This window comes from Leopardus geoffroyi, chromosome E1 (genome assembly GCF_018350155.1).
Source record: "Leopardus geoffroyi isolate Oge1 chromosome E1, O.geoffroyi_Oge1_pat1.0, whole genome shotgun sequence".
Taxonomy (NCBI): domain Eukaryota; kingdom Metazoa; phylum Chordata; class Mammalia; order Carnivora; family Felidae; genus Leopardus; species Leopardus geoffroyi.
Window position 1 is genome coordinate 12,238,493 of NC_059330.1, and position 21,837 is coordinate 12,260,329.

At 53.2% G+C, this 21,837-nt stretch overlaps 1 protein-coding gene across 2 annotated transcripts in view; it reads left to right on the forward strand.

Moving 5' to 3' along the window:
• Positions 1–21,347, forward strand: part of TNFRSF13B (TNF receptor superfamily member 13B) — a 37,378-nt gene extending 16,031 nt beyond the window's left edge. Inside the window, exons 2-6 of one of the 2 annotated variants that reach the window (XM_045487648.1) lie at positions 4,507–4,644; positions 8,430–8,675; positions 19,475–19,651; positions 20,028–20,290; positions 20,507–21,347. In XM_045487648.1, the coding sequence (XP_045343604.1) occupies positions 4,507–4,644; positions 8,430–8,675; positions 19,475–19,651; positions 20,028–20,278 (812 nt within the window). In that variant the 3' untranslated portion in view covers positions 20,279–20,290; positions 20,507–21,347. Of the gene's footprint in view, positions 1–4,506; positions 4,645–8,429; positions 8,676–18,770; positions 19,652–20,027; positions 20,291–20,506 lie in introns of those variants that run through there. The other variant, XM_045487649.1, reaches the window with a different exon arrangement.
• Positions 21,348–21,837: the final 490 nt, after the last annotated feature.

Genomic DNA, 21,837 nt, shown 5'->3' on the forward strand with positions numbered 1-21,837 from the left:
GCCCCACAAGTCCCTCAGGTTCTGTTCGCTTTTCCTCATTTTTAAAAATTTCTGCTTCTCAGACTAAGCAATTCAATTGTCCTTTCTTCTGCCTGCTCAAATCTGTTGTTGAGCCCCTTTAGCGACCTTTATTCATTTCAGTTATTAGATTTTTCAATTCCAGGATTTTTTTGTTTCCATTTTTTTATTTAAAAAAATTATAAAAATGTATTTTGAGAGACAGAGACAGAGAGAGAGAGAAAGAGAGAGAGTAAACACAAGCAGGGGATGGTCACAGAGAGAGGGAAAGAGAGAATCCCAAGCAGGTTCTGTGCTGTTAAAGCAGAGCCCAACGTGGGACTTGATCTCATGAACCATGAGATCATGACCTGAGCCAAAATCAAGAGTCAGATGCTTAACCGACTGAGCGACCCAGGTGCCCCTGTTTCCATTTTTAATAGGCTATTTTTAGAGCAGTTTTGGGTTCATGGAAAAATTAAGTGGGAAGTACAGAGAATTCTCCTATACCTCATTCCCCCAAACATGCACAGCGTCCTATACGATGAACATCCTGCACTAAAGTGGTACATTTGTTACAACGGATGAACCTATGTTAATACATCATCATCACCCAAAGTCCATAAGTTTACACTAACGTTTATTTTTGGCGTTGTACATTCTACGGGATTTCACCAACGTAGAAGGACATGTATCCACCATGATAGTATCAAACAGAATAATTTCAGTGCTCCCTTCCCCAACCCCTAACAACCACTAATCTTTCTACTGTTTCCATAGTTTTGCCTTTTCTAGAAGGTCAGATAGCTATAATCATGCAGTAGTAGCCTTTTCAGCTTGGCTTCTTTTAGTTAGTAATATGCAGTTAAGATTCCTCCATGTGTTCTCATGGCTTGATAACTCAATTCCTTTTTTAAAAAATTTTAATGTTTATTTTTGAGAGAGAGAGAGAGAGAGAGAGAGAGAGAGAGAGAGAGAAAGCATAGGGGCAGAGAGACAGAAAGCGAGACATAGAATCTGAAGCGGGCTCTAGGCTCTGCATTGTCAGCCCAGCGTCCAATGCAGGGCTTGAACCCACGAGCCATGCGATCATGACCTGAGCTGAAGTTGGACGCTTAACCCACTGAGGCACCCGCGTGCCCCAATAACTCATTTCTTTTCAGTGCTGAGTAAATTCCATTGTTTGGATGTACCACAGTTTATTTATCCATTTACTTACTGAAGGAAACCTTGCTTGCTTCCAAGTTTCGGTTCCCGTTTTACAACTTCTATCTCTTTATTCATATTCTCATACTTCATTCATACATAATTTTTTGATTTCCTTTAGTTCTTTGTCCATGATTTTCTTTAGGCATTGAATATACTTAAGACAGTTGATTTAACATCTTTGACTAATATTTCCAACGTCTGGGTTTCCTCAGGGATAATTTCTGTCAAATTCTTTTTTCTGTAAATGTGCCATATTTTCTCATTTCTTTGTATGTTTCGTAAGTTTTCTGAGAACTGGATATTTTGAGTATTCTGTTGTAGTAATTCTAATTCTCCCGTTTCTCGGGGATGACTGTATCTTGCTTGTTGATGGCTGGAATCCATTTGTGGCTTTTCCAAACTATTTTTGCAAAGTATGTATTTATTGTGTGTGGTCACTGAAGTTTCTGTTCCTTTATCTCTGCAGTCAGCCAGTGACCGGACAAAGGTTTCCTTAAATGTCTGGCTCCCAAGAGTTGGGGGGAGAAGAGCACCATCTCTTTTAAATTCCCTGGAAGCCACCTCAGCCATTGGGGGTTGAAACAATGGTCACCAACCTCTGGGCCAGCCCCTCACTGATCAAAAGCAGCAAACAGCAATCCGAACCTACAACCCCAGTGTTTGGAGGACAAGGTCCTCCTCACCCATCAGGGTTCCAGCAAGTTTCACCGGCAACGTGAGCAGCTGCCTGCACGGCGGCACACATGGGGTGGGAGACCAAGGAATACTAGCCACCACCATGAAATACATTGAGATGCACCAAAATTCCAAAAATGTGCCAGCTTCTTCCTCCAGTTCTCCCTGGGATAACTTCCAAAACAGTCACTTCAGATGGTCGCTGCTAGCTCAACATCTGTTAGGAGGGAGGGCAGATTACTGGCGCTTCTACTCTGCCGTCTGGCCTGACTTCTCACATCCCAGTTTTGATTTGGGATCTCCACTGACTTCCTAACGGAACTCTGTGGGTAGCCTGCTTGTTCTCGAGAAGGTTTTAGAACCTGCTCTTAATCTCTGGTCCTCCTACATTTTATGATGATGGGTCACGGCTTGTGAGGATTTATTGTGCCAGACACCCGACTGGTTCTTTGAATCTGGAAGCTGTATCCTTGAAGTCTGGAACTCCCATTTAATCAACCTCTGGGCTTCCTGAAGTGATTCTACAATTGTCGTATCTTTTCTCTCCCTATTTTCTAGGAAGTTTCTTCAATTACATCTTGCAATCCCTTCTACTGATGTTTATATTTTGGCTATTATATTTTTAATGTCTAATAATTCTCAGTTGTTCTATACATATCCTTTTTTAAAGACAGTACTCCATTCTTTTTCATGAGTGTAAAAATTCATCTATCTTTCTATCAATATCAATATCATCAATATCAACTGTTGCTATTGTTGCCTTTTAATTTTCTCCAGTTCCTTGCATTGTCTCTCTTGGCTCCCAGCATGTCCCTTCTGCTTGCTTTGTTTGAGTTCTCTTTCATGTAGGGGTGGCACTCCAATATCGGGTGACCTGTGGCTTTTGGCTCAAACTCAGATTGAGGCAGAAACAGCTGTTGGAAGTTCTGGGTAAACGAATGGGGTTGTTAATGCAGAAGCTTTGCTCTCAGAGGGTCAAGCAGCAAACTTGGCCATTTTCTTGAGAGAATCTCCCAGTTAGTGCTTTTGGGTCTTTTCCTCTGGGTCGGTTTTCCCAGAGAAGGGTCTGTTGATTCCCTGCCAGTGGCTGGATGGGGAAGGAGACGTTTTTTAAAAACATGGTCACACTACTCCTTAGGTAGTATTTTGGGGAGTGTGGACCTTAGGGCTGCCCTCAGCTGCGCCTGAGAAGACACCAAATCTTCTGCTTGGGTTGGTGAGAGGCTGTTACCTGCCTGGACATGGAATCCGGCTGGGGTCAAGCTGTCTTTCTGTACATTTTCAACCAGTCTTTCTTTCATTGTTTTGCTTTCCCATCTCCCGTTGTCAGAGGTACTTGGTACCTCCAGTTCCAGAGGCTTCCTGGGGTTCTGTGGCTCAAGTCAGCTTCCTTCTCCCTGCGGGCATCAGAGAAAAGAGACCTTTAACTGAAGTCAGTCACCCCAGTCCACATGCCTTCCATATTCCAAAATGTTGCTCACATCTGTCTCCTGGTGCAGTAACTTCTTCCGCTCTCTTTCCCTTTGAAGATAAATATCGTTTTGGATAAGCTAATACCAGGAAATCAGACAGAAAATTCTAGAAAACGTGGTGCGTTCATAAAATGGGAGACTCGTCAATACAAAGCAAATGATTGAGAGAGCCTCAACAGAGAATGTGTCCCAGATATCTCGTGGAGCCAACGACCAGACACAAAAGTTCAAGGATGGGCAATATTAATGACCTACAGGGATAAAAGTCAGAATGGAAGTTACCGGCGGAAGTGAAGTATTGGACGGGAGGGGACCCAAGAGAGTCTTCAGGGAGCCAGAAATTTCTAGGCCTTGATGTGCGTTGTGACACAGGTGTATACATATGGAAAAATTCATCAAGTCGTGCACCTAAGATCTGTGCATTTTACACACATCATTTTGTGTGTCTCATGCCGCGGCACAAGAAGGGAAGGGGAAGGACATTGACATTTATTGAATGCTTGCTGTATGCTAGGCACTGGCTGGATCTGCTTTTCTTTTTATTCGGCTAATGAGCACCCAATAGGTCCTAGGCATTCTCTAGGTTCTGAGGGCCGAGCAGTGAACAAAAAAATTAGAGTTCTTGCCTGCGTGATGCTCGCAGCTGATGGGGGAGACACTATCAAAGTGGTAGTGTCTGCAGTCATAAAAGTGAAGTGAAAACAGTGCCAAGTAGTGCAGAAGAAGAGGACGGTCCTAATCTGGGAAGAGAGCCGGGCTTTTCTGAGGAAATGACATGGAAACAGTGACCTAAAGGATCAGGAAAAAATAACCAGCAGAGAGGGAAGAAGGGCATCTTATGCAAAGGGACAAGCAGGTGAAAAGGCACTGTGGTAGAACGAGGCACATTAGACAGGACAAGGAACGAGGATGAGAAGGGCACAGCTGGTGCAAGAACAGTGGCCCCAGAACTGCCATCTCACACATGGGGAAACTGAGGTTTGGGGACTTGAGATGGTTGCCCCGGGTCACCCAGCAAGTGCAGCTGGGGTTGGAAGCTAGCTGTGTCTGGTTCCCCCTCTGCGTGCCGGGACAGAGTAGGAATGTGAGTGGGAGAGGCTGGGTTCTGACCTACGGCAGGGTGCCAGCTACCCTCATGCTCCCTGCCTCTCAGCTCCACAGGGCCTGCGGATGGGGGTGGCCATGGGTCAGTGCCCCGAAGAACAGTACTGGGATCCCCTACTGAACATCTGCCTCTCCTGCAAACTCATCTGCAGCCATCAGATTCCACGCACCTGTGCAGCATTCTGCAGTGAGTTCTGGGGCCTGAGCCCCACGGGCTGGATCACCCCTTCCTTCCCTGCAGAGATCCCCCTGGCCCGTTGCACTTGGGTGCCTGAGAAGGAGGTGGGGGAAGGAGATGTACACTGTGGCACCCCTTTACCCCTGGGTCTTTCTGCTCTGGCCACGCTGGCCGCCTTGCCGTTTCTTGAACATGCTGTGTTTCTTCCTGCCTCAGGGCCTTTGCACATGTTGTATCCTCTGCTTAGAATGCCTTTCCCTGTTATTCTTCCCTCAGCTCCCTCCTATTCAACCAACCTTCAGGTCTCAGGCCAAATGTCAGAGGTCTTATCTGATGGCCTAATATATTAAATCCCCCTTTGTCATTTTCTGTTCTGACTTGCTTTTGACACTTTTTATTACAGGAACTATCACAGAGGATAGCATAATAAATCCCTATCTACCCATCATGAGCTTTATAGATTCTGCCTTTTTATTCCCCAACCATTTTTCTTTTTTGCTTGTGCATTTTAAAGCAAATCCAAGAGCTCATGTAACTTTACCTGTAAATACTAGATCATGAATCCCCAACACATAAAGGCCTTCAAAATATAACCTTAATATCTCGTCACCCACAGCAATAATTCCTTAGCATCATCTGTACTCAGGCTATATCCAAGTTTTTCTGATTGTCTTGAAAAAGATATTCCGCTTGCTATTCTCTTATTTTCAATGTTTGTTTATATTTGAAAGAGAGAGACAGTGTGAGCAGGGGAGGGGCAGAGAGAGAGGGAGACACAGAATCCGAAGCAGGCTCCGGGCCCTGAGCTGTCGGCACAGAGCCCGACGCGGGGCTCGAACCCACCAGCTGTGAGATCGTGATCTGAGTGGAAGTCGGACGCTTAATTGACTGAGCCACCCAGGTGCCCGTGTTTGTTATTCTTTTTCATAACTTGTTTTTTTCCTCGATGGAACTTCTCATGATTTGTGTTACATTCTTTTGTGTGTATTTGTTTCATGTATACCTCAACCATCAGTCCGTGAACTCCTTTTGAGCCTAGCACCGTGACTGAAACATAGTAAGCGATTCATAAATACTGATTGAGTAGACCTCAGAAAGGCTGAGTTGCTTGCCCAAGGTCACACAGCATAATAATGGAAAAGTTAGGATTTGAACCAGGACTCTCTGACTCCAAAGCCATGACTCTAAACTATTCACGGTTGACTCTTCTATCATTAGGAGGTAGAATATTCATTGTGTCATTCCACGAATATTCATGGAACTCTCTAGCCCCTTGAAAATAGGAAACTGATGTGATCCTTTGAAGGGACTATCATCTGACGGGAGAAATAACTACAATCCAGGGGAGAAGAGTAAAGTACCATAAAACGCTACAGTTGGGAGAGATGCCCCCCCGGCTGATGGGTTGGGGGGCAGGGAAGCATTTTTGGGGTAAGCGCACCGGAGATAGATTATTAAGGGTCTGTAGACGCGGCAGTCAGATGCAGGGGGCAGGGCACTCCAGGAAGGACCAGTATGGGCAAAGACAGGGAGGTAGAAAACACAATAGGAAATATCAAGGTCATAGGGGAAGTTTATGGGGTTGGGCAGTGAGGGCTGGTGGTCTGGGGAGCTCAGACAGCACCTGCAACAGCCACGCCGGGGGCCCTGAGGAGGGGGGGGGGGTCCACACATAAGACCCCGGGAACACCACTGCCCTCATGTCAACTCTGTCTCATGAGTGGCGGAGCCAGTGGTCCTATGTGACTTAGTGGGACCCCGGGGCGGAGACAGGGCAGGGGGAGGTCACCGGTCCCATCTGAATCTTCCCTGAGATCCCAGGTCGACCGTCTTCCTGGTCTTTTCCTTTCTTCGGTCAAGGACATAAGAGCTGGTGTGTTTGTGCTGCAAAGAGGCACCAATGAATATTCTACTTAAACCTCCCATTCACCCAAATGTCTTATCACGCATCGGGCACTGTGCCGGGAACTTCAAATCCTCATAGCGACTCTAAGATGTCAATATTATTATTACCTCTGTCCTGGAAGTGAGGAAACTGAGGCATGGAGAGGCTAAGACCCCACAACCTTCAAAGGTAGGGCTAGGGATGCTCTTAAACCTGTCTGACCTTGAGGTCTGTGTTCTTACCCTCTATCTGGCACTGCCTCTGGAATGTGCCCTTAAAGATCTGTGTGAGTCCCATTTTCACATAAATAGAATCTTATTGTAAGACAAGGGAAACTTGCCCTGTGAAAGTATAGATTGCTGTTATGCACTCAAAATTGCTCTCTGAGGGGCGCCTGGGTGGCTCAGTCGGTTAAGCATCCGACTTCAGCTCAGGTCATGATCTCATGGTTTGTGAGTTCGAGTCCCGCATCGGGATCTCTGCTGACAGCTCAGAGCCTGCCGCAGATCCTCTGTCCCCCCACCCATCTCTTCTCTCTCTCTCTCTCTCTCTCTCTCAAAAATAAACATCTTTTAAAAATTCCTCTCTTACAGCAAGTGTGATTAAGCTGTAGTCTGCGTGGCCTCTGCTCCTTGGCACTGACCCCTGTTTAAGCTCTTCTAATTCTCACTCATTACGACAAAAGAAACACTATTAATTTGAGCTTTTCCCTCTCCCTTCCAGCCCCCTCCCTCAACTTGCCAAGGTGGTTTCTGGCCTCCTCCTCCAATCCTTATGTTAATATGAAAGGTTACACCTTTATGAAGTTGGGAAAATGCAAGTACACGACTTATGTGATGATGTAACAACCCAGACTTCAATTTTAAAAGATAACTAGAAAATTCTTATGTTTAGAAGCTAAGAAATGCACTTTTTAAGTTGTTGTGGGGTTTTTTTAAGTTTTATTTATTTACTTTGAGGACAAGAAATAGCCGGTGCATCTGTGCGCAAGTAGGGGAGGGGCAGAGACAGAGAGAGAGAGAATCCCAAGCAGGCTCAGCACTGTCAGCATGGAGGCCATGGTGGGGCTTGAACTCATGAACTGTGAGATCATGACTGGAGCCGAAATTAAGAGTCAGATGCTTAACTGACTGAGCCACCCAGGTGCCCCAGGAAAGGCACTTTTAAATAATCTATAGGTCAAAAAAGAAGTAATAATGAAAAGTAAAAATAGGGTAAAGTAGATATAGGAAAAATATTACGGATCAAAAGTATATATTGTAGCTAAGACAGTATTTATTGGACAATGTATAGCCTTCCACTCACGTATTGGGAAAGGCCTTGCATCACTCTGGAATTTCTTCCGGGGAATTGCATTGTGATTTTTATGTTTAATGTTTACTTATATTTTTATTTTTTTTAATGTTTATTTATTTTTCAGAGACAGAGAGACAGAGTGTGAGTGGGGGAGGGGCAGAGAGAGAGGGAGACCCAGAATCCGAAGCAGGCTCCAGGCTCCAAGCTGTCAGCGCAGAGCCTGATGTGGGGTCGAACTCACAAACCCCAAGATCGTGATCCGAGCTGAAGTTGGACGTTTAACCAACTGAGCTGCCCAGGCATCCCAATGTTTATTTATTTTTGAGACAGAGAGAGAGAGAGACAGAGTGTGAGAGGGGCAGAGAGAGAGGGAGACACAGAATCGGAAGCAGGTTCCAGGCTCCGAGCTGTCAGCTGTCAGCACAGAGCCCGACGCGGGGCTCGAACCCACAAACCGTGAGATCATGACCTGAGCCGAGGTAGGACGCTTAACCGACTGAGCCACCCAGGCGCCCTGTGATTTTTTTTTTAAACCGTGAAGCCCTTGGAGGCCAGATTCACGGGTCCCGCAGGTCCCTGTCTCCCAGTAGCACCGCTCGTTTCTGTCCCCCAGAGTCACTCAGCTGCCACAAGGAGCAAGGCAGGTACTACGACCAGCTCCTGAGGGACTGCATCAGCTGTGCCTCCATCTGCGGACGTCACCCCAAGCAATGCACGTACTTCTGTGAGAACAAGTTCAGGAGCCACGCGAACCTCCCGCCAGAGCTCAGGAGACAGCGGGCCGGGGAAGCTGAAACCAGGCCAGACGACTTGGGAAGGTACCAGGGAACAGAGCACAGAGGCTCCGAGCCAGTTCCAGGTAAGCCCCCTGAGGCCGGCCTGCACGGTGCCTGAGGGTCAGGGCAGGAAGCAGGGCCCGCGCCAAGCCTCCACGAGGAGGGTCTGCAAAGCAGGAAGCGCAGAGTCAGGGCAAATGGCCAGAAGGCAGGGGAGGGTCATCACAGGATAGAAAAAAGTTTAGGCAAAAGATCTAGAAGTCTGTGGGCCAGAAGGAAGCGGGGGCGGGGGGGGGGGGAGCCAGGAAAGACCTGGTCATTGAGAGTCTTATAACGGAGGCTAAATGAGTTCTTAAAACATGGGCAGCAGCTAACCAGCAGAGCTGACCTTGTGAGCAAGGTCTCTGATTCCAGTTAGACACAATGGGCACTTCCTAAGAATGAGAGGGACCGAAATATCACAACACAACTTATGCTGGGGGTTGGCCACTTGGGATATGGTGAGAAGGGTCCCTTGAACCGGACATCTACTGCGGGCCAAACATTGAAAGTGTTTAATGATCCTCCCAGAAAACACCTCTTGGCTTACCCCCCCTGCTCGTGGTGTCGGAAAGAATGGGAGGGGGGTGCCACGTGGATCCATAAACACTTGAGATAGTTACGCTGCTCTCGGCCTGTCAGGGGAGAGACAATAGTCCTGAAGGCCCCTGGGGCCCCGATTGGTTTCTTTTCTGTGCTGTGACTTTCCTCACAATGACATCATCTCTGTGATGCCAGAGCTTAGTGCCAAGACACCGAAGGACAGGTGTCGTGCACCCTGATAATGGAGGTTGCCCAGCTCCATGTTCACCTCGGTTAGACTGTTGTCTTTTACTCTTTTCTGTTCTTCTGTCAGTGAGCTGTTGCTGTGTAACAAGCAGTCCCAAAACTCAGTGCCTTATTATTCTTCTGTATCTGGATTTTGGCTGGGGTTAGCTGTGTTCAGCTGGCTCAGCTAGACGTGGGTCTGCTCCACGAATCTCTCTTCCTATTCCTGGGACCAGCAGGCTGGCAAGGCGTGTCCTTCTCGTGATGACGGCAGGAGTACAAGAGGTAGAAATACACCAGGCTTCCAGCTGCCTAGGCTGGGGACACGCATTGTATCATCACTGCTACCTTCTATCACTCAAGTTGCAAAGCCAGTCAGATTCAAGGATGGGGAAAGAGATGCCACCTTTGGGTGGGAGGAGAGACCAAGAATTTGCAGCCACGGTGAGGTTGTGGCTGCTTTTAATCTGGCACAGCATCCCTTCTCATGAGAACTGCAGATCTGCATGCAGAGGACGTGGATAGATGTACGGGACCATGAAGTGGGGCTGGGGGGGCACCTCCGTTCCTCCGGTGTCTGTGACCTGTGTGTCTAGCCTGCCGTTGGCGGTGTATTTGGATTCTTCCAGCCAGACCCAGAACTTTCCCACCTCTGATGCACTAGAGTCCCCTTCAGATCAATCCCACCCATTTTACGGATCAAGAAATGGAGTCTCAGAGTTTAGGGTTACTTGCTGCGAGTTGTGCGCTGAGTTCATGAGCAGAGCTGAGCTGAGATCCAGGCCAAGCCTGGGGGGTCCCAAAGCGTATCCCCTCTGCTGGAGCCAAACTCCCAGAGCGGCATGCACGGGGTTATCGCTTCCTGAGGGTAACCCGTTGTCCGTGGGACACGATTAGCTATTCCTGTCTGTGATGACCCATCGCAAGCCCCATCCCTACAGGGCACCGGGTAGAATCTGGGAGCCTCATCTGGGCTCCAGGAATAGATCCCCCAGGATGTGTGGATGGGGGTGTGTAAGGACATGGTGGGGGGGCGAGTCATACCTGACCCTGCAGCATTAGCGGCCCCAAGCATACCACAGCCAGGGGACACCACGCGCCCTCCCAGGGACTCAGGGAGTTAAAGACCGTCTTGTTGTGCCCTGCCCCAGGCCCGAGTCTCTCCAGAGGCCTGGGGCTTAGGTCCCTTCTGCTCTGTCCTCTGACAGCTGGGTGTGCTGGTGGGGCAGGAGCTGGGCTTGGCATGGATTGTAAACCCGGGAGGACCCGGTGTGGACCTGTTCGAGGGCGTGGACTACAGGATGTCACGTGACCAAGCTTGCCTCTGGCTGCGGCCAGTGGTGGAGCTGATGTGATCCCGTCCCCTGTGGGCTCCACAAATCCGGCCACCCACCCCACTCACTCCCACCCCCACCAGGCCCCACCTCAACCCTACTCGGGGTCTCTCACGGGTCCCTCCCAGGTTGTCATTCCTTCATGTGACATGAGGTGTCCAGAGCACGACAAATCCTGTCCCCCGCCCCACAGAAGTCACAATCTGACGGGAGAGTCAGACATAGACAAGACTCACGCAAATGGTAAATTAATCGCGGTGCGTGGTGGCAACGTAACCCAGCCAGGGGTGCGATGGGGGGCAAGGCAGCCTTCTCTGGGGGGAGGGGGCTTGGGGCAGACTGGAGTGATGGGGGGTGGGGCTGCGGAGCCAGACCCTGGTTCCATCCTTCGCTGTGTGACCGTGAGCAAGTTCCTTCACCTCTCTGAGCCTTGGTTCTGTGAGAATGGGGTCACACACCTTCGTGGGGCTGTTGTGCAGAGTACAGGAGAACGCTCACTGGGGTCAGTGAGTGCCTGCCGTGTGTACATAACCGCTCGTTTAAAAAGAAAAGGTGGGCTTAAGAGACAAGGTGGAGGAAGTCTGCTCCAGGCAGGGGGAACAGCACGTGCAAGTGTTGTGAGGAGTAAAGTGGCTGTGACATGAGGGGCCGAGAGGAGCTTTGGGCCAGAGGGGGAGCCCGAGGAGGGGGGGAGGGCTGAAGCCGGGACAGCAGAGCACGCTAGGGGGCGGACAGAGTCCGGAGAGGGATCAGGGCCCATGACAGAGGGCCCTATCTGCCAGGCTGGGGAGACTGACGTGCTGCTGGGGGCAGGGAAGTCGTGGGAGAGGTGGGGACTGGATGGCGGGGTGTCTCGACGCTGGCAAAGGCAGCAGGGGCCGTGAGAGCCTCTTTCTAGCAACAACGAAGGCCACAGATGACAAGGACTTGGATGGTCCTTGAGAGGCGGCACATTGGCATGGGATCGGTGGGACGGAAGGGCCCTCACGTCTGAGTGGCCGTGGAGGCCTAGAGCACAGCAGGGCCACTCAGCCTCTGGGATGACCGGGCACCAGGGGACCCCTTCTGGGAATAACTTAAAAGTGCATCAAACAGGGGCATCTGGGTGCCTCAGTCGGTTAAGCATCTGACTCTTGATTTCAGCTCACTCAGGTCATGATCTCCCAGTTCACGAGATCGAGCCCCACATCAGACTCTGCACTGACAGCATGCAGCCTACTTGAGATTCTCTATCTCTGCCCCTCCCCTACTCATGCGCAAGCTCTCTCTCTCTCTCCCTCTCTGCCCCTCCCCTACTCATGTGCATGCTCGCTCGCTCTCTCTCTCTCAAAATAAAAAAAATAAACATTTTTTAAAAAGTGTAAGGGCCCCTGGGAGGCTTAGTCAGTTAAGCCCCCAATTTCAGCTCAAGTCATGATCTCACAGTTTGTGGGTTTGAGCCCCGCGTCGGGCTCTGTGCTGACAGCTCAGAGCCTGGAGCCGATTTTAGATTCGGTGTCTCCCTCTCTCTCTGCCCCTCTCCCGCTTGCGCTCTCTCTCTCTCTTTCTCTCTCAAAAATAAAAATTTTTAAAAAGGGCATCAAACAAAGCACATAGGGCTACAAAGAAACCAATGACATTGAGATACTGTCAATATAGTATCTCAAAATATCAAATCAAATTAAACATTAAATCAGAGTATTACCAAAGTATGGCACAAATTGCAACCTCAGAATGCTTCTCTATCTGCGTGCTTCTCTATCAATGCATTAAATGGCGAGACGGGGCGGTGGGCTGGATGACGACAGGTGATTTCAAACTGCCAGGAAGCAGACAACATCGCAGGCTGCCCAGACACCTGGGGCTCTGCTATTGACAAAGCCACAGTCCGCTGCTTGTACAACTCGGGGCCAGCCTCTACAGAGGGTGGAAGCGAAAGCCAAATCTCAGTTGGCCATCAGTGAAATAAAAGATGTATCTTTCTTATCCGAGCCTGCGGAGCCCCCAGACCCTATCCCTGGGTCCCCTGGTCCCCACGTTAGGAGCTCTGGGTGGTGTTGGGAGCAGGGCTCCCAGCGAGCCTGCCGGCACCAGGATTCCAGCCCATGCTCTGGGTGAGCCAGGGAAGCTTCTGGATGGCTTGCGCCTGACTGTCCCCACCTGTAGTGATCACGACAGCACACAGGGCTCTCGTGAGGCCTAACTGCCTCTGAGACTTGGGGGCACGGGGCCGCGCCTGGCACTTCAGGGACGTCGTTGGGTGGGACGAGCAGAATGTGGGTCCTTTCCCGGGCTGGCGATGTCAGCGTCCTGCGGCTGCCGTAGCACCATGCCACAAATGGTGGGGCTTAACGCAGGTGTCCTTCTGGCCGTTCTGGAGGCTGGAGGGCTGAGATCGAGGTCTCTGCAGCTGTGCTCCCTCTTACGGCTCTGGGGGAAGATCTTTCCTCGCCCTGTCCAGCTGCTGGTGGCCCCGGGCCTTGGCGTGTGGTGGCCCCCATCTTCCTGTGGCTCCACTCTGTGTCTTCTCTCTAAGGACACTTGTCATTGAATTTAGGGTCCAGCCTGATCCACACTCTCTCTTCTTGAGATACTTAATTACACTCACAAAGGCTCTTTTTTTCCGAATAAGGTCACAGTTGCAGGTTACGAGGGGGCATCTCTTTGAGGGCATGGAATCAGGGTCGGCGGGGAGGAAACCAGAGGGACCCCAGAGCTCTGAGTTGGGTCCCCCATGGGCAGGTGATGCCAGCCTTGGAGGCAGCCAGGACTCCTCACATGGGTCCAGAGCTCTGGGGAGCATCTCACTGGAGAACTTGGATTTCATGGGCCTGTAGGGTGGCAGTTTTGGTCCCAAGAATGAAAAAGATTCCCTGGGGACCCAGGAGGTGCGAGGAGAAAAGGGCTGAGAAGGAAGCCTTCATGGGAGAGGGGTCTGCCTCTGAGGGGTCAGTAGAATCTCCCCCAGACACACTGCAAAGGAGCAGTTGGGGAGGTCAGAGCAGAGCCCAGAGGACCGTATGTCCACAAAGGCAAACAAGGAGGAAGGTTCTGGAAGGAGTAGGTCACACCGCAGAGAAGTGTGCAAATGTCCACCAGTTCTGGCCACAGTGAGGTCAGAGGACCCTCTGAAGGGCCATTTTCAGGCGTCCCTGGGTGGAGGCGGTCCTGACCTGAGGAAATGGTGGGGGGCGAGGCAGGGAGCCCCTCTCTTACCGTCCACGAGGCCTCTTCCTCTCCCTTTCCATGCTTAGTCCAATCCCTTATCAGGCCTTCAACATCCCCCGTCAGTCCGTTTCAACCTCATTCCACCAGATGGGAATGCGCAGGGGCAGGGTGGGGGACACAGGGGCACAGACTGCCCGCCAGGGCCCCGCGTGTTCACTGAGCAGCTTAGGAAGCCGGGCCTGGAGCTCACAGCCCCACCGTGACGATCACAGGCGGGGGCGCCGAGGCTGGAGGAGGTGAGGGCGCATGGGAGCCGGGCGTCCGCAGTGTCCAGGGTGGGGGGGCAGCGCCGAGCTGTGGGGCACACGCACCCCAGGGAGAAAAGGCCCAAGGCGGTCAGAGCTGGAGCGCCGGCTCGGCAAACGGGAAGCACGACAGACCTTTAAGAAAAAGAGACACAGGGCCTCATGCATTTGCCGGTCACGTGTGCAGGGTGGGGAACAGCCGTTTTCTCACTGGGGGCCACAGCCATAGAAGGATTTGGGGGTCGGGGAGAACGCCACTTTTGTCCCAGGAATCGCTCAGGGTTTCCTTTGGTTTGGGAACTACAGCTCCACAGGGTGGCCCTGGGGGTTGGTCTTATGCTTGGCTTTTCGTTTGTTCCCTCAGGGGAGGCAGTGCAGCCCCACCCCACCGTGACAGGCCCCACATGCCCCTCTCCCCAGGGCCGAAGCTGAGGTCCTCACTAAAACCCTCTTGATAAAACACGGGGGCAGAAGCCAGAGAAGAGAGCGTGGACCAGTGACCTAGACGTGAAGGCACGGAGAGGACCGTGGGGAAATCGGGCAGTAGCGGCAGTGAGAGCCCGGGGGGCAGGAGGCTTCCTTCGTCAGTTGGAGCAGGCTGAGCAAGTGGAAAGGCCGATGGGCCTGATCCAGGGCCGGGGAGAGGGGCTGCACAGGAGCAGTGGCCAAGTCTGTGTAGGAGCCCTTCCCCCAGCAGGATGGAGGGTCACTCTCAGAGGGGGTGGCCCCAGAAAGAATGGGGACTCGGGGATCCCAGGCCCTGATGAGGGGGTGTGAGGAATGGGGGGGATGTGGTATTCTGGAAACAGAGCCCCCCATCCTTTCCCAAATTGTCTCCCAAAATGGCAGCCAAGTGTCTCTCTCTCTCTCTCTCTCTCTCTCTCTCTCATACACACACACACACACACACACACAATAGGGGGGCCTTCCGCGGGCATTTGCAGGCCCCCAATAGCCTAATAGCGAGGCTCACACTCACTGCAGGAAACCCCTCCTCAAGGCAAACTGTGGACCAAGTGTCACCGGCATGTGCAGAGGGAAGGAGGGACAAACGGAGTGTCCGGGATGCTGAGCTGGCCATCCGCACAGACGCAGCCCACAAGGTGCTCCCAGAGTCTTCCCAGAGGGAGGAGGGGCAGAAATCCCCCACGTGTCTGGCGTCCTGCAATTGCCACCCCAAACCCACTCCTCCCCTATGGACAAACTGCCCCGCCAGCTGAGCTGTGGCAGCGTGGGGACACCTGGTGACTTTTGCTGGGCCGGTCCTCCCAGGCCCAGCTGCCTCGTATGTATTTACTTGTATTACGTCATGGATGCCAAACAATGCTGATCGGTATATCATTGCCCATTTTACAGATGAGGAAACTGAGGCCTGAGGAAGCAGAGTAAAATGTCCAAAGCCACGTTCGCCTCAAGCAGTTGTGGCTGCAGGGCCCAGGCTTAAAATCATGCCTTCCTGCCCTCAGCTGCATCCAGCTGAGGCAGCGGCATCTGGATTCTTGCACAGCCCTTGCCAGGGCCACAAAGGCCCCTTTGCTCTAAGTGACAAGTTGTCATGTGAAGGTCCCTTAACTCTGTCCCTAACAGACCAGTTATAATGTTGACCGGCTGGCCAGCCTCAACCTGAGCTGGGGACAGCAGCAGTCTGGGGGAAATTCTATTTTTAGATAAGACAGGGCTTTGAAGACAGTAAAACGAAACAAAACAAAAACAAAACCCAGCTTGCAAATAAACTGTCCTTGGGCTAGGGCCAGCCTAGCTCCCAAGCAGCCAGAAGCTTTGAGTGGTGCATCCTGGTGGCGGTTTCTGGGAACTGCACCTCCAGGGGCTGTATCCCCAGGGCTCGATTTTCAGACAAGGACAGAGAATGCATCCCTTTTTCTCACAAAAACTTTTGATTGTGTCCCTTTGCTGCTGGGGGGGGGGGGGGAGGGGCAGACAGGGAAGCACGGGGCAAGGCCTCTCTGTCTTGCAGGGTCCTGGTCACTGAGGGCCGACAGAAGGCCACTTCTGAGGTCGTGGACCCAAGTGATCTTGGAGATTGAACAAAGAGCAGAGAAGTGCACACTCCCCACCTCCAGCCCCCAGGAGAGTCTGGGCGCTCACCGCTGCCAGACCCAGTGCAGGGCCCACTCGGGTGGCACACGAAGCAGCGGGGACAGCTTTCCCGTTAGCGGCCCTGCCAGCTGCTGGAACTCTATGACTTCCCTGTCCTCCTGGTGCGCCTTGTACATGGTTCTTTGGACACGCGGACCGCTAGAGCAGCTTCGAGCTGTTTTGTGTTTTGAATAGACAACACACACAAATCACCTGAGAGAAAAAGAAGAAGGTGTGGGGGGAAGTCTTCAAGGTGTGGGGAGAGACACAGAGAGAGAGACAGAGCACGAGCAGGCAAGGGGCAGAGGGAGAGGGAGACACAGAATCCGAAGCTGGCTCCAGGCTCCCAGCTCTCAGCACAGAGCCAGACGCGGGCCTTGAACTTACCAACCGCGAGACCATGACCTGAGCTGAAGTGGGACACAACCGACTGAGCCACCCAGCCGCCCCGGGGACATCTGTACTTTTAACCTGCCCTCCTCGTCCTGGTCCAGGAACTCTGCAGAGCATGTACTAGCGGCAATCACCAGGCAGGAACTAGGTCCACTGGCCGCAGGGAACAGCAGATCGCTGGTCTGGGCAGAGGGGCAAGGAGCAGCTGGGACCAGCCCCTCAGGAGCACTGTCACCGTTTGGTTGTTTACTGCAGCACCCAAAAGCCACTGAAAACGTAGTGGCCTCCAAAGAACCGCTTTATTATCTTGTGTGGTTCCGTGGGTTACTGGGCTCAGCTGGGCAGGTCTGGTGTCTGCTTGGGGTCTCCTTGTAGCCACAGGCAGGTGGCGCTGGGCTCTGAATCTGGGATGGCTGGGCCTCGCTCCTCCCCACGGTCCCCTCTTCCCGTGACTTCTCCAAGGGGCGCCTCCAAGTGGCCCCTCCAGCTGACCTTCTCGAGGGGTGGCTCAGCGTTCCCAAGAGAGCAGAAGCAGGGGCTGCGGGCCTTCGGAGGGCGCAGAGAGGGGCTGGCGCCGATGGCCTCTGCCGTCTGAGGTTTCAGGGAGGCCCAGCCCGGCCCTGATTTGAAGGGCAGGCTGTGGGGAGGTGGTTCTCTGGGGACCATCTGTGTGTACTTGCTGCCAGGTCTGGGTGTTAGAATTTGTGCTGAGAACATCTGAAATACTCAGATGTTTGGAGTCCCTCCTTGAACCCACACGGCCGTGCATCTGTGCTTAGCAATCTGGTGGCCGGGCAACCGTCCCTGATGCGGAGGCTGCCGGCCTCTCCCCTGCTAAGCCAGCTGTACGAGGTCATCTTACTCCAGAGGCGAGCAGGAGCAGGTAGGCAGACGGAAAGACCTGGGGGTTGGGACGTGTGGATGGCCGGCCTGCTCTGCCCGAGGCCCTGTGACCTCCCTTGGTTCCTCTTTCCTCTTCGGGCCTCAGTCTCCAGATCTGTGGCACTGGCACACGGTGAGCCGCACTGGGGGTTCTCTGCATCCCCCTCCTCCGTGGCTTCTCTGAGCTCTGGGCAGGGGACAGAAGGCCAGCACCGCCCACCCAGAGCTCCCATTCTCCCTCTGTAAATGTCAGGTGGCACCTGCCAGCTGTTACTGTATAAAAATCGTGACTCTGAGGAGCGTGTGCAAGGAAGAGGGCAGTGCCCTTCCCGCTGCCTGTGTGTGGCCAGCCTGGAGCACTGGCCTGGAGCCCGTCAGACCCGCCCCCGGTAGCAGCTGCGACTGTGGACAGCGTGACTTTGAATCCCAGTCTTGTCACCTGCAAAGTGGGGTGTAAAATGGCGCAGTCACGGTGGAAAACGTCTGGTTTTTCCTCAAAAAGTTAAACGTAGAGTTACCCTCTGGCCCAGAAATTCTACCCCTAGGTGTATACACCCCAGAAAACTGAAAGAGTGCGTCCAGACGCACACTTGGGCACAAATGTTCACAGCAGCATTATTCGCAACAGCAAAAGGTGATAACGACCCAAAGGCCCATCGGCAGCTGGACGGATAAACAAACCGAGGGGTGACGGTACAATGGAACATTATTCAGCCACAGAAGGGAGGGAAGTCCCAACACACACGACAATGACGATCGGCCTTGAAAACACGCTCAGCGAGGGAAGCCAGACACAACGGGCCACACATTGTGTGATTCCATTCGTGTGAAGTGTCCAGAACAGACACATCCGCAGAGTCGGAGTGTAGCTTCGTGGTGCCAGGGGCTGGGGCAAGGGAGATGGGGGGTGACTGCTAGGGAGTACGCGGGTGACAGAAATGTCTTCAGATCAGACAGTGGTGATGGTTGCACGACCTTGTGAATGTACTAAAACCCACAGTTGCCCGCTTTAGAATGGTGAATTTGATGGCATATGAGTTATATCTCAATATCCAAAGGTGGGGTGATCAGTCCTCGTTCAGATTACGGAGACACTGCCCGAAGCACCTGTATATGGTAAGGGCTCGGTGGGGGGCCCACACCATGCGTCTATTACACACACACACATACTGACTCTGGCTCATCTGTCCTTTTCTACCTGGGGCCTACGGAGCACCCCAATTCCAGGAGCCAGGAGAAATTTCAAGGGGACAGCTTCGGCTCAGGGCTGCCTTCCTCTGGCACCCAAACCAGAGGCTCAAGGCCCTGGGAAGAAAAGTGACCACTCCAGCTCCCCAGGACTCTCCTGGTTTGCTGGCCCAGATTCATCAGCAACTGCGCCCGGCTCACTCTCAAAGTATGCTTCCCCAGGACGGCCCCCTCTTACAGGAGGGCCCAGGTCGAGACAGAGACATCCTCCCGGGACTATAGTCTGTCCGTTTTTCCATCCACCGCTGGTAGTGTCCCGATCTACATCCTGTAGCAAGAGCAGACGTAAAAAGGGCGAGCTCCAGAGGTATCCAGCTCTGAGGTCTTGGAAGAAGTTGCCACCAGCCTGGGGTGGAGGGGGGCTGATTTCTTCCGGAGTCCAGAAAAGGGTCCACACGAGCCAACTTCAGGGTGCGGAAGGGAACCAGCTTCTCCAGGAGCCAGACAGGTCCACAACACGCCAAGGGCCGGGGGCCGGGGGCTCCGCCCTCCAAGGGGGCACGGGGATGGCCACGTGGCTTGCTTGGGTCTAATGAGGGAAAAGAAAGATGGTAGGACAAGGGGGATGCTAGCCCGAGGAGGGGACACTTCAGGGAAGGGCCCTGGGCGGTGAAGGGCCCCTCCTGATCTCGGGGCCTCATGGCTGTCTTGCAACCCCCCCGGCCCCAGGGCTGAAGCTGAGCGCCGACCAGCTGGCCCTGGTCTACAGCACACTGGGGCTCTGCCTCTGTGCCATCATCTGCTGCTTCCTCCTGGCCGTGGCCTGCTTCCTCAAGAGGAGAGGGGACCAGTTCTCCTGCCAGCCCTCACCGGCACCGTGTCAGACCCAGGCCAAGTCCTCCAAGGGTGAGTGTGAAACGGGCACTTGCACCGCATGTGGGGCCAGCTGCGGGAGGTCCCTCTGTCCCCGCACTGGCCCTGCTTCCGAACGGGAAGCATCTTTTGGGTCTTGGTGAAATCAGGTTCCACATGGAGACAACAGATGGGGCACCCGAGGAAGGGTGGGGGTCCGGCGATGGCCATCGGGTTGGCAGGGGCACTCCCGGAGGGGTTCCCACACAGCCTTCCCCAAGCAGAAGGGGAGCTGGCGCCGGGAGAGGGGGCTGCCTGTGCGGCGGGGGCGGAGGAACCCGACCGCCCGGCCGCGTGTCCCCTCCATGCAGGGCGGTAGAGAAGGGGTCAGGGCCAAGGCCAACGCCATCGCCCTCTCACCTTCCGTCAGATCACTGGATGGAAGCTGGAAGCGCGGAGGGCGCGTTGCCAGAGCCGGTGGAGACGTGCAGCTTCTGCTTCCCGGAGCGCAGGCAGCCCACCCAGGAGAGCGCGGGCGGGCCCGGGACCCCCGGCGCCGCGCGCTCTGGGAGGTGGGGGCGCCTCGGCCGGACCGCGATCGGACAGCCGTGCGCGCGCGCCCCGGAAGGCGGCCTTGAGGTCCTGTGCGCTCCTGCGGAGGAGGGAGGCCCGACCTCCTGAAATGGGGGCAAGGTGAGACCGGGAGAGAGATGGGGGTAGGGGAGAGCGGCGGAGGAGGAGGGGGGAGACAGGTGGAGGAAGGGGGAGAGAGGTGAAGGCACGGGGAGGAAGGCGGAGGAGGGGGGAGAGGTGGGGCAGAGAGAAGACAAAGGGGGAGAAAAGAGCTGGAGGGAGGGAGGTGCGAGGGAGGGAGGCCTGTCACCAACTTTATCCACGTCTCCACTGTAGGTCGCCATCACCTAAACACCTGCAGTGAAGTCATACCTACCTGCTGGCCACAACTCCCAAAAGCCCTTCTTTAGAAATAAAACCCTCCCCGGCTGCCCGCTCCTCCCTTTCTCTGGTTTTCGTCGTGTCTCCCCCGTGATGACTCTGGACGTCCCACCCTTCCCGCTGCCACCACAAGGGGTCCGCCTGGTTTCTGAGGACCTGCAAGCTGAGGGTCCCACCAGGCTCTCGACCGAGCTCGTTGACCTGTGCTGGGTGGGAAGCGGGTGGGTGGGGAGGGTGGGGGTACACGCTGGGACTGTGTTGCGCCTTTTCGTTCAAGAGGGGAAGCCAGAGAGACGGGAACGCTAAATGGCCTGAAGGAGGCGTGCCTCCCACCAGAGGCCTGGGCTCTTTACATTTGTTTTATTAAACAAATTCCCCACCACCGTGCCTCCTTAGGCACAGCAAAGCACAGTGCAGTGTGTGTGTGTGTGTGTGTGTGTGTGTGTGTGTGTGGTGGGGAAGGCACAGGCTGAGCCCAGTGCCGAGCTGCTCTGAAAGCCCCCGGCTAATTGCCCGGATGTCAGCAGGCGCGTTCTCGTTGGCACCCCCCTTTGGCCCCATCTGGCCACCAAGCTGCACTGTTCGTGGCTGAATATTCTTCTTTGAATCAACTCACCTTTTCTTCTAGACCGACTCTGACCTCACGCTGCATTTCCTGCATCCTGACTGATAATAAGCAATAATACCTGAACATCCACAAGTGTTAGATGTTACCTAGAAGTAAAACCTTGGATCGCGAGGAAATTCTGCCAGGGTCCCGCAAGACGAGCAAGCATGTCTAATAAATTTTAACCTGATAAACGAGCGCCGTCTTGCCTTACGGGTAGCACGTGACGCCGAACGTCACAGGATCACACCTGAGCCAACGGTTCTTGGAATTTGCCCTGATATGCAAATGCTTTGGGCACACGCATGTTTCCGGAATGAGTTATGCTTGCAAACCAAGGTTTTACTGTATTTTATATGTTGAGTACCATCGAAACCCGCATTTTAGTCGCCCTTAAAAGGCATACCTGTTCTTAGAAGCATTTACCCAGTGAGACAAATACATGGTTCTGTAAATCAAAGTAATTCATCCTGTGCCACCCCAAATTACCTGGCACAACTGTGAGGTTCACATAACACGCTTTGGGAGGTGTAGACGGGAAGCCTGATGCTTCCCCCAATGCGCTACAGGCCGTATCCGCTTCCCAGGGCTCTTCGAACAAAGTAGGACACGCTGGGTGGTGTCCCCCACTTCTTGAGGTGTGACATCTGCCGTCAAGGTGTCTGCTTCCTTCTGAGAG